The sequence below is a fragment of the Myxocyprinus asiaticus genome, chromosome 38 (assembly GCF_019703515.2).
Source record: "Myxocyprinus asiaticus isolate MX2 ecotype Aquarium Trade chromosome 38, UBuf_Myxa_2, whole genome shotgun sequence".
Lineage (NCBI taxonomy): Eukaryota > Metazoa > Chordata > Actinopteri > Cypriniformes > Catostomidae > Myxocyprinus > Myxocyprinus asiaticus.
In genome coordinates, this window is record NC_059381.1 from 31,065,031 (window position 1) to 31,077,854 (window position 12,824).

General features: G+C 38.1%; 2 protein-coding genes across 5 annotated transcripts in view; both read left to right on the forward strand.

Moving 5' to 3' along the window:
- clint1b (clathrin interactor 1b) overlaps window positions 1-4,902 on the forward strand; it is a 52,599-nt gene extending 47,697 nt beyond the window's left edge. For both annotated transcript variants that reach the window (XM_051677463.1, XM_051677464.1), the window contains 2 exons: window positions 1,036-1,210; window positions 2,968-4,902. In XM_051677463.1, the coding sequence (XP_051533423.1) occupies window positions 1,036-1,210; window positions 2,968-3,317 (525 nt within the window). In that variant the 3' untranslated portion in view covers window positions 3,318-4,902. The remainder of the gene's footprint in view (window positions 1-1,035; window positions 1,211-2,967) is intronic.
- A 6,640-nt stretch (window positions 4,903-11,542) lies between these two features.
- LOC127428827 (transcription elongation regulator 1-like) overlaps window positions 11,543-12,824 on the forward strand; it is a 32,518-nt gene continuing 31,236 nt past the window's right edge. For 2 of the 3 annotated variants that reach the window (XM_051677444.1, XM_051677446.1), the window contains exon 1: window positions 11,543-11,677. In XM_051677444.1, coding sequence (XP_051533404.1) covers window positions 11,631-11,677 — 47 coding nt within the window. In that variant the 5' untranslated portion in view covers window positions 11,543-11,630. Of the gene's footprint in view, window positions 11,678-11,775; window positions 12,717-12,824 lie in introns of those variants that run through there. The other variant, XM_051677445.1, reaches the window with a different exon arrangement.

The window sequence follows — 12,824 nt, forward strand, 5'->3', positions numbered from 1 at the left end:
TTATATTAATGATTTTGGTGCTCACTTAAGTCAGTTTTTTGACAGAGTTCAGTTCATTTGGTTGGTGTGGAAGCTGTTTTCAGAACTCAGGTGCACACCAGCGAACCACACCCAAGTCCACTTGAAACTGTGGTCTGGGGTTCTCCACATGTGGACTCCAGTACAGTGCACAGTTGATATGAACACAGTCTATTCAATCATTTAAGTGAACCTCTACTGATGACGCATAATTTCTTAACATCAAGGCCTATTCACACCAAGCCCAAATTGCAAATGTTCATTGCGAATGAGCTTTTGAATTGGAACAATGGATTCCTATGGAGGTATTCACACCGGGTCTGACAAATCGTCCATGACAATCCTAGTGTAGGAGCGCAGTCTGATTTTTGTGAAGAAAATTGACAGACCAATGAGATAAGTGCTTTTAATCATGTGTCCCGAGCTGCTGCAGCTACAAATTCCAGCCTATTAGTGGCACCAATGCACCAAAGTTACTCAGCATACTGACATTAAAAACCTAATGAAGAATAACTAGGAACCGGCATTGAAGTTAGATGTGGGGCTGCTCTTGATTTCTGTATCTGAGCACTAGGAATTATTTGATAAACGCAACAGCGGTTACAAAAATCCGGAGAGGAGGGAGTTATTATGGCAAGGAATTGCACATTTTTAAAAAGCTAACATGTGACCAAAATTATAAAAAGCCAATAAGATATGTAAGATTAATCATTTGTTATGTACCAAGTTAGAAGGTCCACATATAATTAGAATTTCTTCCATATATGTAAGCAAAATTAACATAATTTAAATATACCCAAATTAATCGGAATCGAATTGAGAGCTTGTTAATCGAACTCAAATCAAATCAGGAAATCTGTGTCAATATGCAGCCCTTTTACATTTTATAGTGCCAACAATGTCTTTTATTGGCAAAAACTTCCTTAATATATATAAGGAATATATATAACTTTTTTCTTTTTTTTTTTTTTTTTTAATTTGTGAATTACAGTAATTTAATTACTCTTCTTGTTCCAGACTTTAGGGGGTCCATTACTAGCCCAGCAGATGGGGCTACAGAAGTCAGGGGGGAAGCTATCAATGCCTGCCACCTGGTCAGACCCAAGCGTGAACATCAACCTGGATTTCCTGTCTGCAGGCCTGAACCCTCCCAAGCCTACACAGCCCACACTCAATACCATGATGCAGCAAGGTTAAAGAACGTCTTCTGTATAAACTATTTAGGGGTTCAAGCATGAAGTTCTGAAACCCTGTTGTTTTTGTTAGGATTTTTATTATTATTAATATGCCCTAAAACTGATCATGCAGACCAAACCATAAGGTCTAGAAACATGAAACTGTGGGGAATGGTAGTACCCCGGCTGGCTACACATACGCATGGACTCGGCCAAGGGGGAATGCTACAGTGAACAAAACAAGAACGTACATTTTGGGCCATAACTCCTGAACTGTATGTCACAGACTTGTATAATTGGAATCCTTGGCTCAAGTCGAACAAAATGCCTATTTAATTTCCATCATGAATTTTATTTAATTTTTTTTCAATTTCAGATTTTTTTGGGTAAAACCTGCTTTTGCGACCTAGTCCTAGGCCATTTGACTGATCAGAACCAAACCAAAGCAGAAAGATTCTCTGGAGTCCCAATATCAATAATTATCACACACACAAAAAAATTTACTTTCGATTAAATTTCACGAATGCGTATTAAAACGTAGTTGTGGGTTTTTCCACTTTTATGGAAATGGTTATAACTCTTGAAAGGAATGAGATGTTTTCACCAAACTTGAGAAACTTATGTACGGGGTCATTCTGAGGACACGTGAAAACAATTGCCTGCCTTGTCAATTTGGTGGTGCTATAACAATGAAAAACCTGAAAATAACTGTAACTATGGAACCATTGGTCCGATTGACTTGAAATTTCGCATGCAGTGTCTTTGTCCAAGGTGCCATCAAGGTGTATGAGGATAGTTGCATATCTTCAAAAACATGGCCACCATCGACCAATCAACTTTCAGCAGCTTTTTAAAAAGGTTAAAATAGGCCGATCAGAACGAAACTTGGTGGGCCTATTTGTCTCTTGGTCCAAGAGGTCTGCAAAAAAGAAAGAAATTGACCACTGGGAGCCGATATTGCGTTTTACATACATGTAAATACCGCTGTTTTTCTGACAGCCACACATTATTCATATCACATGATAGTTCCTCATTCTGAACAACCTTGCCTCAAGAACCATTGGTGTCAATCAAATCGTTCGTTAAATATTTGAGATCATTTAAAAAACCTACTTTTGCAAACTAGCCATAGGTTTTTCATTTGACTTCAACAATACCTGTACAGGAAGAATCTGTGGACAGCCTAGATCTATAATTATCACAAAAAAATGTAACTTTTTATTTTGCTTGGCTATTGCTGGGTAATTTATAAATATGGATGTGGCCTTGTTCACCCAAAAGCCTATAACTCTTAAAGGAAATCTTTGATTTTTATCTAATTTAGTATGCATGTGCAACACATGGTTCCGAAGAAGCATGCAACATTTGGTGGTGATTGGACAGTAGGTGGTGCTATAACTGTCAGAAATGTTAAAAACACTAAATCTCTATGGTTATTTACCTGATACTGCTGAAAATTATATTGCTTTGTTTTTATTGGCTATCTGAATAATGCTTTATATCTTGTAGCACATGCATTTAAAGGCCCTATGCCGCTTGAATCCCAATAACTGATGCTTGCAGCTATATTTTTTTTTTATAAAGCTCTACATGGATAGTCATTGTTAGACAATCAAAACTTCTTGCCATGAGACTATCTTATCATTGAATCTCAATCATAAGCAGTATCGCATATTATGTGATAATGTCAAGAGTGGTTATCTAGATATATTCCTATAATGGCAGAATTTTACATGCAACAAAAATCTGTTGGATTTTTGTGTTTCTTATTTAGGTGTCCAGCCGCCCTTGAACATGGTCACGCAGAATTTTGTTGGAATGACACTCAACGCTCAACCCTCAGCGCTTCCTGCCAGAGCAGGAATGAACCCCATGATAGCCGGAGGGACCTCGGGCATGGGAATGCCTCCTGCTGTGGCAACGGGCACCATGGGAATAGGTTCTATGGGTATTGGAGGAATTCCCGTCAGTCAAGGACTAATAGGCATGAACATGGCACCCACTGGCATACCCCTTCAAGGTGCCCTTGGCATGCCTAGCATGGGCATTGGCCATGGTATAAATCCCGCCATGGTGCAACCTAAACAAGATGCCTTTGCAAACTTTGGCAACTTTGGGAAATGAAAGGCGTTTCGCTCCGAGGGGGTTCTCGGTTCCAAATAAACCTTCGAGAAAGAAGGAGCTGCATCCAGTAAAATGGACAAAACTGACAAAACTAGCCAGTGTCATGACAATTCAATCATCTGTCCTGATACATTTAACAGAAAACATAAATCTGCTTTTCTTTTGTGCGGGGTAGGTGATCGAAGGGTGGAATGTTTTTGTAAATGGTGCAAACAAAGCATATTATGTACTTTTAAAGGAAAACAGATGGCTGTGTCCTGTGCAGTTTGGTACATTTTCCACTGTTTTAAAATCCAGAAACCTCATACACATTATGTATTTCGTCATGCCCCCTTTCACCATTTTAAGTACGATTGAGTTCAGAAATTACCTAATAATTTACATTATTCATGTTGTGATTGAGACTGTGAAGGCTTGACCGTGTAAATATATCAGTGTGCAAAAAAAATTAGTATATTCAGTTCTCAGATGGTATAAGATGGGCCAAACAGGTCCTTTAATATTTGGTTGCTGTTTTTATTTTCAGTTCGAATTATTACAGATACACAGTCCTTGATTCCATTATCACTCCAACAATCTGCAATTGCAACCTCTGGCTTGTACAGAAGTCAGGAAATATGGTCAGCATTTTTACAGACTATATCTGTACTAGGTATACTTTCAAGACTTTTGTGTAGCAAGCTGCCTGACCATAAATCGAAGTGTGACTGAAGGTGCATTGGGTGCCTTTTTATATGGAAGTGATCTACGTAAAGCTTGTAAACAATACTTGATGAATTGCTATCTTGCAACAATCATGAGATGTCACTCCAAAACTGTTACTACTGAAGAGAAAAGGTGTGTTACATAAAAAGCGTAAGCCATTACAGTTTGGGCAATAGGGCAGGGGATAGAGAATCTTAATGTGAAGATTACTGTGAGTAACTTGGGTGAGAACAGAGGTCTGATTCTAATATTTCTCGACTTAAGCCACACAAATGCATTTGTCGGTGGTAGCAAGAGCTGTTACACATTTCCAGCAACTACTTGAATTGGTGTTTATGATGCCTCATAATAAACATCATATCTGTTAGTGCTTTCTTGCATGAATGTAGTGTCTCAAGTTTATAGTCTCAAGCATTGTTCCGGGTCAGTGTTACTTTTATGAAATGTCTGTCACAAGATTGCTACAGAATAACTGAAGGCATTGTGAATAGTATGGTCACTTTGATTTTTGATTTTGTTGTTTTGGTTTTGTCCATTTTCCCGTATGCTGCTTTACACAAACGAGGGGGGGGGCTTCATCAGGCACTAAGACATTATGTTCAAAATGACCAAATCTTTATTTTATTACTATTTAGATTTATTCCATAGTGGTTTAGTTTCTTATTTTAATACTTAACATTATACAGAGAGATCCTCTGCTTATAAACATTGTTTTAGACATGGACAAATTATTGCATAAACACTTATTAGTTTCTGCAAATGTAAAGAGAACATGAGATCAAGCGCCTCTTTCATTCTAGTTTCTTTTCATAAATCTTTTTATGATTTTATTGTACTCAAAAACTTTGTTTAACATTAAACAATTTCATCAAAAATCTAACTGTATTTTAGTGTCACTTTTAAGCATTAATTAGTGGACAAGAGGACTTCACTCTTAGTAGTGGATAGGTATGTTTGAGGACCATCATGGACAGTCTTCTATTGCCACCAGAGACCTGATGCACATTCTGTTGCCACATTTTACATGACGTGCTTGACCTAAACAAATGGCACTGGCCATTTGCCAAGTGCCAATGATTAGGTATTATTTATATGTACATTTTATCACTAATTTCCATGACTTGTTTATGATTGGGTCATTCTCAAACAATTTGACTTTTCGACTTTGAACATTTCAGTTCTTGTCCATAAAAGCTGAGGGTAAACATTATTTAACATCTTGACATTATTTTTAGTCATAAAGGATTTTCTAAGATGTCAGTAGCATCACAAAACATACACACTGATCAGATTAATTCAATAAATCATACCATTAAATATTGTTTTTCAATAAGAATCTTTTACATTAACATTAAACAATATAACACCAATGACATATTTCAATTAACCATGTGAAAACAATTAGTTAAAATGTAAATTAATAACTTTTTCAACATGATGGGTAAATCACTATATGCACATTTGAGCAGCCTCTTCTTCCTCTGAACTTTGACCTCTGAAATTCTCTTCCACAAATGTTTTTTTTTTTTTTTTTGTATTTTCAAAATACAAGTTTTTAACATTGATAACGCCTATGACATGATAACATACATACATATTTGATCAATTTCATGTTATTTAATAAAAGGTTAGGTTATAGAAAGATGCCTTTTAAATGGATTTCTTGACTATATGATATCATTCATGACTAAAAAGTCATGGGACATGTTTGTCACCATACTGTATTCTGTAGCCAATGGAATATTTCATAGATGAACATACCTAGAAATTACCAGGTTACACACAAACAACACACCAGGGCTGTATCTGAGCACATGGGGGTTCTAAGCAAATTCCTACTCCTAGATTCAGGCCAATCCAAGAATGACACCACAATACAGTCGTCAACAAATTTGAATATATTATTTTAAAATTGGAATATGTTAAATATATATATATATATATATATATATATATATATATATGATGTTACTAATAAATAACTGCAAATTAACAATAAATGATTATAAATAACAATATATGACTATATACCAAAAAAAACAAAAAAACAACCTTGCTATGCGGGGCCCCCTGGTGGCCTGGGGCCCTTAACGGCCCCTTATACCGAAGCTAGAAACAGCCCTGCACACACACAGGAGTTGGACTCTATTGAGGAAGAGTTGACCATTTAATTTATGGAATAATATAATATTTGTTCTTATAGTATTACTATAACTCAAAGACAAGTTTTTGATAGTGCTTTTACTAAAGCCAAACAAATGTGGAATGCATCGCTACTTATAGGACCCATGATGACCCCCATTTGTTACAGTTATCTACTCTTAAAAGGTACTGTGGCTCACTCTAGTGGGTATTTAGGTAAATCTCAGATCCTGGGTAACAATCAATCTCATTTGAGTTTGTAATGTCATTATTCTCATTGATGATTCACTAATGACTGTAATACAGTAATGAAAATCATCCTGTCTGGACACGATGGTTTGTCTTCATTAAAATCAGCATAAGTTAAATTTCTTACAACAATTCTACCATGATACATAAGTACTTTGCAATTGAATTATTGTTTTTATTACTATTATTATTATTTGTATTACTATTATTAGTATTATTAGTCTTTTTGGGTATGATGCGACAAGCTTTGCACACCTGGATTTGGGGATTTTCTGCCATTCTTCTCTGCAGATCCTCTCAAGCTCTGTCAGGTTGGATGGGGACCGTCGGTGGATAGCCATTTTCAGGTCTCTCCAGAGATGTTCGATTGTGTTCAGGTACAGGCTCTGGCTGGGCCACTCAAGGACATTCACAGAGTTGTCTCTAAGCCACTCTTGCGTTGTATTGGATGTGTGCTTAGGGTCATTGCCCTGTTGGGAGGTGAATCTTCGGCCCAGTCTGAGGTCCTGAGTGATCTGGACCAGGTTTTCATTAAGGATATCTCTGTATTTTTGCTGTGTTCAGCTTTCCTTCATCCCTGACCAGTCCCCCAGTCCCTGCCACTGAAAAACACCCCCAGAGTATGATGCTACCACCACCATGCTTCACTGTTGGGATGGTATTGCACAGGTGATGAGCAGTACCTAGTTTTCTCCAGACATGATGCTTGGAACTGAGGCCAAACAGTTCAATCTTTGTTCATCAGACCAGAGAATCTTGTTTCTCACAGTCTGAGAGTCCTGAGAGTGCTTTTTATGTGTCTTGCACTGAGGAGAGTCTTCCATCTGGCCACTTTGCAATAAAGTCCAGATCGGTGGAGTGTTGCAGTGCTGGTTGTGCTTCAGCAAGTTTCTCCCATTTCAGCACATGATCTCTGGAGCTCAACCAGAATGACCATCGTGTTCTTGGTCACCTCTCTTACCAAGACCCTTCTCCCCCGATTGCTCAGTTTTGCCAGGCAGCCAGCTCTAGGAAGAGTCCTGGTTGTTCCAAACTTCTTCCATTTAAGAATTATGGAGGCCACTGTGGTATTGGGAACCTTCAATGCAGCCTAAATTTTTTTGTAGCCTTCCCCAGATCTGTGCCTCGACACAATCCTGTCTCTGAGCTCTGCAGGCAGTTCCTTTGACCTCATGGCTTGGTTTTTGCTCTGATATGCATTTTCAGCTGTATGACCTTATATAGACAGGTGTGTGCCTTTCCAAATCATGTCCAGTCAATTTAATTTACCACAGTTGGACTCCAATCAAAGTGTAGAAACATCTCAAAGATGAAATGGGATGCACCTGAGCTAAATTTGAAGTGTCATAGCAAAGTGTCTGAACACTTCAGTGTTATAATTCAGTTTTTTCTTTTTACAACCCCAATTCCAAAAAAGTTGGGACAGTATGAAAAATGCTAATAAATATAAAAAGGAGTGATTTGTAAATTATATTCCCCCTTTGCTATATTGAAAGCACTACAACTACACACTATATGATGTTTTAACCTGTGAATTTCATTGTTTTTTGTAAATGTACAGTCATTTCAAATCAGATGACTACAACACACTCCAAAAAAGTTGGGACAGTCGAGTGTTTACCACTATGAAACATCACTATTTCTTCTAATAACACTTATTAAGCATTTAGGCACTGAAGACATAAGTTTGTTAAGTTTAAAAAGTGGAATTTTCCCCCAATCAACCATTATGTAGGTCTTTAGCTGCACAATTGTACAGGGTCTTCATTGCCATCTAATGTGCTTCATAATGCACCACACATTCTCAATTGGAGATGGTCAGGGCTGCAGGCAGGCCAATCTAGCACCCGCAATCTCCGCTTATTCGGCCAGTATGTGGTTTGAAGTTGTCCTGCTGGAAAATGCAGGGAAGTCCCTGGAAAAGATGGTGCTGGATGGCAGTATATGCTGCTCCAAAATTTGTACATATCTATCTGCATTCATGGTGTTCTCACAGTTAAGTGGGTCATCCATGCCATGGGCACTGACACACCCCTGGCCCATACAGACACTGGCTTTTGGACCTGACGCTGATAATAGCATGGATGATCCTTTTCCTCTTTGGTCCTGAGAACATGACGACTGTGTTTTTCAAAACTATTTGAAATGTGGACTCGTCGGACCAAAAAACACAGTTCCACTGTTCTGTCTGAGGGATCAGAGATTCGTCTTGTCCTTTACGCACTGAGATTTGACCAGATTCCTTGAATCTTTTAACTATATTGTGCACTGTAGAGGGTAAAATGCCCAAAATCCTTCCAATTTGTCTTTGGGGAACATTGTTCTCAAAGTGCTGGATTATTTGCTGAAGCATCTGTTGGCAAATTGACAAGTCTCAAATGATCCTTGCTCTTGAAAGACTAGGCTGTTTTTGGAGGCTCCCTATATACTATAACACGATTGCCTCACCTGTTTCACATCTCCTGTTTAACATCGCCTTGTTATCTTAACTCATCAAATAGTTATTAGTCTTAAATTGCCCCTGTCCCAACTTTTTTGGAGCGAGTTGCAATCATCTGATTTGAAATTACTGTACGTTTTCAAAAAAACTATGAAATTCACAAGGTAAAACATTATGTAATGTGTAGTTGTGGTGCTTTCAATACAGCAAAGGGTGAATATAATTTACAAATCACTACTTTTTGTTTTTATTAGCATTTTTCATACTGGTCCAACTTTTTGGGAATTAGGGTTGTAATAAATTTGCAAAGTTATCAAAAATCTTGTTTTTGCTTTGTCATTATGGGTTATGGAGTGTAGACTGATGTGAAAAAAATAAATAATTTAAAGCATTTTAGCATTTAAGGATGCAACATAACAAAGTGAAAAAATAAAGGAGTATGAATACTTTCTGAATGCACTGTATATGCAACATATATTTCAATGTCCATTTTCATATACACTATATTGCCAAAAGTATTTGCTCACCCATCCAAATAATTGAATTCAGGTGTTCCAATCACTTCCATGGCCACAGGTGTATAAAATGAAGCACCTAGGCATGCAGACTGCTTCTACAAACATTTGTGAAAGAATGGGCCGCTCTCAGGAGCTCAGTGAATTCCAGCGTGGTACTGTGATAGGATGCCACCTGTGCAACAAGTCCAGTTGTGAAATTTCCTCGCTACTAAATATTCCACAGTCAACTGTCAGTGGTATTATAACAAAGTGGAAGCGATTGGGAATGACAGCAACTCAGCCACAAAGTGGTAGGCCACGTAAAATGACAGAGCGGGGTCAGCGGATGCTGAGGCGCATAGTGCGCAGAGGTCGCCAACTTTCTGCAGAGTCAATCGCTACAGACCTCCAAAGTTCATGTGGCCTTCAGATTAGCTCAAGAACAGTGCGTAGAGAGCTTCATGGAATGGGTTTCCATGGCTGAGCAGCTGCATCCAAGCCATACATCACCAAGTGCAATGCAAAGCGTCGGATGCAGTGGTGTAAAGCACGCCGCCACTGGACTCTAGAGCAGTGGAGACGCGTTCTCTGGAGTGACGAATCACGCTTCTCCATCTGGCAATCTGATGGACGAGTCTGGGTTTGGCGGTTGCCAGGAGAACGGTACTTGTCTGACTGCATTGTGCCAACTGTGAAGTTTGGTGGAGGGGGATTATGGTGTGGGGTTGTTTTTCAGGAGCTGGGCTTGGCCCCTTAGTTCCAGTGAAAGGAACTTTGAATGCTTCAGCATACCAAGAGATTTTGGACAACTCCATGCTCCCAACTTTGTGGGAACAGTTTGGGGATGGCCCCTTCCTGTTCCAACATGACTGCGCACCAGTGCACAAAGCAAGGTCCATAAAGACATGGATGAGCGAGTTTGGTGTGGAAGAACTTGACTGGCCTGCACAGAGACCTGACCTCAACCCGACAGAGCACCTTTGGGATGAATTAGAGCGAAGACTACGAGCCAGGCCTTCTCGTCCAACATCAGTGTCTGACCTCACAAATGCGCTTCTGGAAGAATGGTCAAAAATTCCCATAAACATACTCCTAAACCTTGTGGAAAGCCTTCCCAGAAGAGTTGAAGCTGTTATAGCTGCAAAGGGTGGGCCGACGTCATATTAAACCCTATGGATTAAGAATGGGATGTCACTTAAGTTCATATGCGTCTAAAGGCAGTTGAGCGAATACTTTTGGCAATATAGTGTATGTAACACATATTTTTCCAAATACTGGTGGAATTTGAATATGCACATATGCTTAAATATGGGGAGAACCACTGGACATATTTCTTGGCGGAATAATTGTTTGTTCTGATTATTATAAATGCAGATATTATTCTGATAAAAAATAATCTTAACCCTTGTGCGACCTCCGGGACATTTTTCTCTTTTTCATTTTTGTTTTTTCGATCACTTTGGCTGTGTTAATGCCAACGGCATACATTTTTGCCAGATGTGTATATTTTGGGGGGAATTTTGATATTTCAACCTCAGTTCCTATAATACATCTATAATACACTGTGTACACAAAATAGTTACACTCAGGACCTTAACGACAAAAATGTCCCCATTGAAACCCATTAACACTGAAATATTTGATCCCAGTGCCATTAATGAATAAAATCATGAATTCTATGAGATTATGCTTTCATTCTGGAGCACTGGCTACAAAATGTTAATATTTTATATTTTCCACCAGATGGTGCCATTTTTCTCATGTTTAGCCTATGGAGCAAATACAAGCTTTTTTCCTATTTTCTGTTTGCTGTATTATAGAGCACTGCAGGCCAATAGAATAAATGATGCAGATAAAATTGTGTTGGTATGGATGTCAGAGTGTGTTTTGTATGTGTTTATTGAGAAGTGTGTGTGTGTGTATAAAAAACAACAGTGACATTATGTAAACAAACTGGCATTTAAAGGGTTAACATCCTGAAAATGAATGAATATTTGGTAGTTGTGTTGTATTTTTATGGCAGTTTTTGACGCGGATATTTTTGTCCTAAAAGGACCTCTGAGTAACTTTTTTTTTATTTTTATTGACGCACAAGGGTTAAACATTAAATTATGTATTTATTTATTTTTTAAGAGAGACCTTTTGATTGAGCTTTTATATTTTAATAGACATTTTAAAAGTTAATCCAGCCAATAACGTGAAAGGGAAGTGTGAGGAAATTATGGAGGAAATGGTTCACTAGCAGGAAGTTTAGCTGATGTGTGTTTAGTTTTTGGAGTGATGGCGGAAAACATAGATGGAGAGAGCGCTGGTCTCGTGGAGAACAGGTCAGATAAATGCACTAAAAGTCACATTATGACTGTTGTATGTAGAATAACAAAGAAATGGACCTCGAACAGGTCTACACAGCAAGCGCGTGACAAAACAACAACCAGAATCGAATCGCGCGCTTGCAGTGTAAACATCTTCGGGAATTATAACCGGAGCCCTTTAGTTTTGTAAAGCGCTTTCAGTGTTTACACAAGACTAATTATTATGGACTGAGGTAACTATGTTAACCTGTGCTCTAGTGTGAAAGCTGCCACTGGCACAGGGTTAGCACAGTTAGCTTGTTTGCCAGCTGAGCAGATTTGCTCAGTCACTATAAACATTCACTCTGTTCTTGTTTATCTGTTTAAATAATGCTCAGTTGGCCAAAACACATAGAAAGCAAAAACAGAACTAATGTATTTCGACTACATAGCGAAATAAGTAATATTCTGCTAATATAGCAAACTCATTATTAGCTGACGTGTTGGACATGTTTGCTTTGCTAGCTAACTTCAGACCACAGTGACTACAATACATCTGTTTATGGTTAAAACTGAGTAAGAAAATAAACATGAATTTAGAGAGTAATGTTTATTATGCGTATTTGAGGTTTGACTTCTAATTTGGGTTTAAATCAGTTTAGCTTCGCACTCAATATAAAAACCAGATGACATTCAGTTCAATATTTATCATAATCCACCATATGATTTCAGCAGTGTGATGCCCACTGAGTTCTCAACCCAGTGGTCACATTTAAGGTTATATGGTTATTTTAAATTATATGATTGTATGCAAACAATTTAACGAAAATGCCATGCTATTACCATGTTTTTACCATGATACATGAATGTGGTAACCAATCAGTACCATGATGTATATAAGTACCATGCTGTTACCATCCGATGCCATCACTGTGCCATAATACTTTATTGCCACAGTACTTGTGTGTGTGTGTGTGTGTGTGTGTGTGTGTGTGTGTGTGTGAAAACTGCAGTGATTCTACAAGGTAATCGCATCAATCAAACCATATGTTATGATTTCATAATTTCCTTACAGGTGGGTTGCATCGATTTTATTTGGACAATTTGTCAGTTACATTTTACTCTTCTGTTTGAACCAAGTGTAGATCTTGCAAAGTGTTATTGTCATGTATTTATTTCTCCT